The 3,996-nt window shown below is 46.3% G+C and overlaps 1 protein-coding gene across 2 annotated transcripts in view; it reads left to right on the plus strand.

Moving 5' to 3' along the window:
* The first annotated feature begins 2,381 nt into the window (after positions 1-2,381).
* LOC115276076 overlaps positions 2,382-3,996 on the plus strand; it is a 2,137-nt gene continuing 522 nt past the window's right edge. For both annotated transcript variants that reach the window (XM_029919865.1, XM_029919866.1), the window contains exon 1: positions 2,382-3,379. In XM_029919865.1, coding sequence (XP_029775725.1) covers positions 2,835-3,379 — 545 coding nt within the window. In that variant the 5' untranslated portion in view covers positions 2,382-2,834. The remainder of the gene's footprint in view (positions 3,380-3,996) is intronic.

A 3,996-nucleotide genomic window follows, 5' to 3' on the forward strand; every position in this document is an offset into this window, starting at 1 on the left:
CAGAGCCTGACGCGGGGCTCGAAACCACGAACCACGAGATCATGACCTGAGCTGAAGCTGGACACTCAACTGACTGAGCCAGCCAGGTGCCCCTACCACACAAAGTTCTAAGAGGGGTGCTTTTCTGGAAAGCTCAGTGTGGTACAGTTATCTATGAAAGACAGTGTAATGTAGGGCTGTCTGAAGCCAGAATGCCTGGATCTAAACCCTGACTTTTCCCCTAAATGCGTGTTAACATTTTTGCTGTGAACCTCTGAATAACAAGAATACTATTAAAAAAGAACAACTTCCATTTGACTGAAGTACTACCCCAGGCTTACTGGTAGGAGTTTTGTAGGCATTATCTCTGAACCCTAAGTTATTATACCACTGTATCTCTCCCCACTGGGGCCGCCGGATTCAGCTACCATGAGGGAAAGTAAGCTCAGTAATGTCATTAGCTTTATCAAAAGAAGATGAATGTGGAAGTTCAGAATGAGGCCTACTGTTAGCCTACTGAAGCAGCAAGAAATGAGACTATGTACCTGGCATGGCAAGGAGGTCCCTCAGGCAACTCTGGGAGCACGCTGAGTAAAGACTTAGCCGCTCTGCCACCTTCTGGTTATACAGGGCACTAAGTCCTGGCAGTCATCTTTGAACTTCAGACACCTCTGAGACAGTGAGAAAGCCGCTGGACTCTGTGCATTCTGCCAGCTTATTTGCTGGTTTGGTAGTAAAATGAAATAAAAGCAACCCAAAGGTGATACTCTTCTTGCCAATCTTTGAACCCATACTGGGTTCTGGATTAACTCATTAAAAACTAAAAATTTCAAGTGAAATGTGATTATTAAATGTTAACTCATTTGTTTTTCCCATGGGTGTACATGTAGCAGCATTGGTGACCACAGAGGCTATATTTTGGCTACATGGAGGTCATTATACTAGTCTGTTAACCTTTATGTGTTTGGAGTCATCCATAATAAAACATTAAAAGGGGTGCCTGGGCAGCTCTGTTGGTTAAACATCCAACTCTTAATTTTGGCTCAGGTCGGGATCTCATGGTTCTTGGTTTCGAGCCCCATGCCGGTGTCTGCGCTGACTGCACAGAGCCTGCTTGGGATTCTCTCTTCCTCTCTATCTGCCCCTCCCATGCTTGCACACTCTCTCTCTCAAAATAAATAAATAAACTTAAAATGAAAAGACATCCTTAAATTTTTTTTTTTAAAAACCTTTGGAACAAATACACACACAAGTCTGAAAGCTGCTAGTTTACAAATGTTAGCTTAAAAAGCCAGCTATGAAAGCATTTGAGTTATGAATATAGACACAGTATGTTAAAATATGCTGTTAAAAGACTATAATCCTAAAATAAATCCCATTTGGGCATGATGTATAACCCTTTATATAGAATGCTGGATTCAGTTTGCTAGTATTTTGTTGAGGATTTTTGTGCTTATATTCATAAGGGATACTAATCTGTAGTTTTGTTTTCCAGTGGTATCTTTGGTTTTGAAGCCAGGGTAATACTGGCCTCACAAAATGCATTGGTATGTGTTCCCCCCCCTTCTATTTTTTTTTTAAGGTTGGCAAACAATGGATATTCTTTAAAAGCTTGGAAGAATACACAAAAATAAACTCAAAATGGATGAAGAAGCTGAATGTGAGACAGGAAACCATCAAAAACCCTAGAGGAGAAAAGAGGAAACAACCTCCTTGACCTTAGCTGCATCAATTTCTTACTGGACACATCTTCAACGGCAAGGGAATCAAGAGCAAAAATGAACTGTTGGGACCTCATCAAGATAAAAAGCTTCTGCACTGCAAAGGAAACAATCAACACAACGACGGAATGGGAAAAGATAGTTGCAAATGACATATCGGCTAAAGGGCTAGAATCCAAAATCTATAAGGAACTCACCAAACTCCACACTCGAAAAACAAATAACCCAGTGAAGAAATGGGCCGAAGACACTTCTCCAAAGAGGACATCCAGATGGCCAACAGACCCATGAAAACATGCTCAAAATTACTCATCATCAGGGAAATACAAATCAAAACCACACTGAGATACCACCTCACACTGGTCAGAGTGGCTAAAATGAACAAATCAGGAGACTATAAATTCTGGCGAGGATGTGGAGAAACTGGCACCCTCTTATTCTGTTGGTGCAGATGTAAACTGGTGCAGCCGCTCTGCAAAACAGTGGGGAGGTTCCTCAAAAAATTAACAGAACTCCCCTATGACCCAGCAATAGCACTGCTGGGGATTTACCCAAGGGATACAGAAGTGCTGATGCATAGGAGCACATGTACCCCAATGTTTATAGCAGCATTTTCAACAATAGTCAAATCATGGAAAAAGCCTAAATGTCCATCAACTGACGAAGATGTGGTTTATATACACAAACTTTTCCAGCTTCTCAAATCGCAAAGATTTTTTTTAACCTCTTTAATACCACCAAAGGGATCTGGGGCATTTCTGTATATCTAGTCTCAGCATGAGATCCCTGTGATATAGTTATACTTGATGAGTGGAAGGCGTCAGAACAGGGGCACCTGCTAAGTCCCAAAGATTTCTAAAGAGGAGGTTTTGAGAAATTGCCCACAAGGCTGTGGTCAAATCCGACCTTTCCAAAAATCAAGTTGGTAACTTTACGGATGAAAAGCCTGAGAAGTGGAGAGGTGGAAGCCAGAGGTAATCCAGGGCGGCGCCGACCTTACAGCACAGCCTCCACGTGTGCCGCCCCTGCTATAGAGAATGGGCCTAATCCGCCTGGGCTGATCTGCTGGGAAGCCCCCACCTAGGGGCCTACAGCTTAACTTGCTCCCGCCGAGGGAAGGCCTGCGTTAACTGCATGGCCTCCTTTGCATTCCCCAGTCCCACGGCCATTTTTGCATCCAGAAACAACAGCACGCGCTATTTGGAAACTCGAACTTCGTACCCGCGACCCAACGGGACCCCAAAGCCAGACCTGCACGTCAAGGAAGTCCGTGGCCGCTGCGAGGACCCAGGCTCCGCATATTCGCTGGAAGTCTGGAATCCCCACTCACCCGCACGCGGACGTATTTCATCATCCCCGGGGCCCTGCCCACTAGGCCAGCCCTGGCCGCGCGTTCTCACTAACCAGCGGCCGCAGAGCTCCGAGGCAGCGAAGCACAGCCATAGGTGCACGCGGCTCAAAGCCCGGCGTCCTTCCCGCGCGCCCCGCCCCCTGGACCCGACCCCTTGGGGCGTGTCAGGAGGGCCCCGCCCGGGAGGCGCTGCGGCCGGCCCCTCTGTGCCCAGCTTCCCGGTCTTAAGTAGACTGCACCCCCCGGGTCTCCGATTTCTTAGTAATGTGTCAGGAGGGTACCCACGTGTCAGCCCTCGCAGGGTAATGGACTCTGAAGACTTCTTTAGGTAAGTTTGGGCCAATTTTTTCCAGAGATTTGTCAACGTGGGGTACGCAAGGGACAATCTTGGGTTCATTTCCCCCACTTCTCTCTCGGCCTGGCCCATACCGGAGGCCATTGACCCCACTTTGGGCATGGTCGTGGGCCAGCCGCGGTTCACAAGCTCTTGGTAATCGGATACCTACTGAATCCAGAGCCTAGAAATGGGTTGGATTGGGGAGGAGAGAAAAAACAACTTACACCATCCCTGCCACCAGGGTAACCGACCAGAAACACTTTGAACAATTTGACTGCAAAACAACAAAAGCTACATTTCAGTTGGCCTTTTAATACTCAGTTGACTCGTCAGCACTTTGCCAAATTTGGAGGGTATGTTAGAAATGATCTGTCTTAGACATCCCCAAAATTTAATGACTTATGTTGGAAGCCAATCCCTCAAAGAGATAGGCAAAGCCAAGCCCTCTCAATCCCCAGGAGCTCTCAGCCCTTCTGGGGAATCTGACCAGGCACTAACCGGAGGTGCTTTACAGAGGAAACAGTTTACAGTTTACAGAGGAAACAGTGATTTCAAGCAAGAGCCTAAAAATAAGAGCAGTCCTGATGTGCTATGGATTTGGAATTCAG

Source organism: Suricata suricatta, chromosome 13 (genome assembly GCF_006229205.1).
Source record: "Suricata suricatta isolate VVHF042 chromosome 13, meerkat_22Aug2017_6uvM2_HiC, whole genome shotgun sequence".
Taxonomy (NCBI): domain Eukaryota; kingdom Metazoa; phylum Chordata; class Mammalia; order Carnivora; family Herpestidae; genus Suricata; species Suricata suricatta.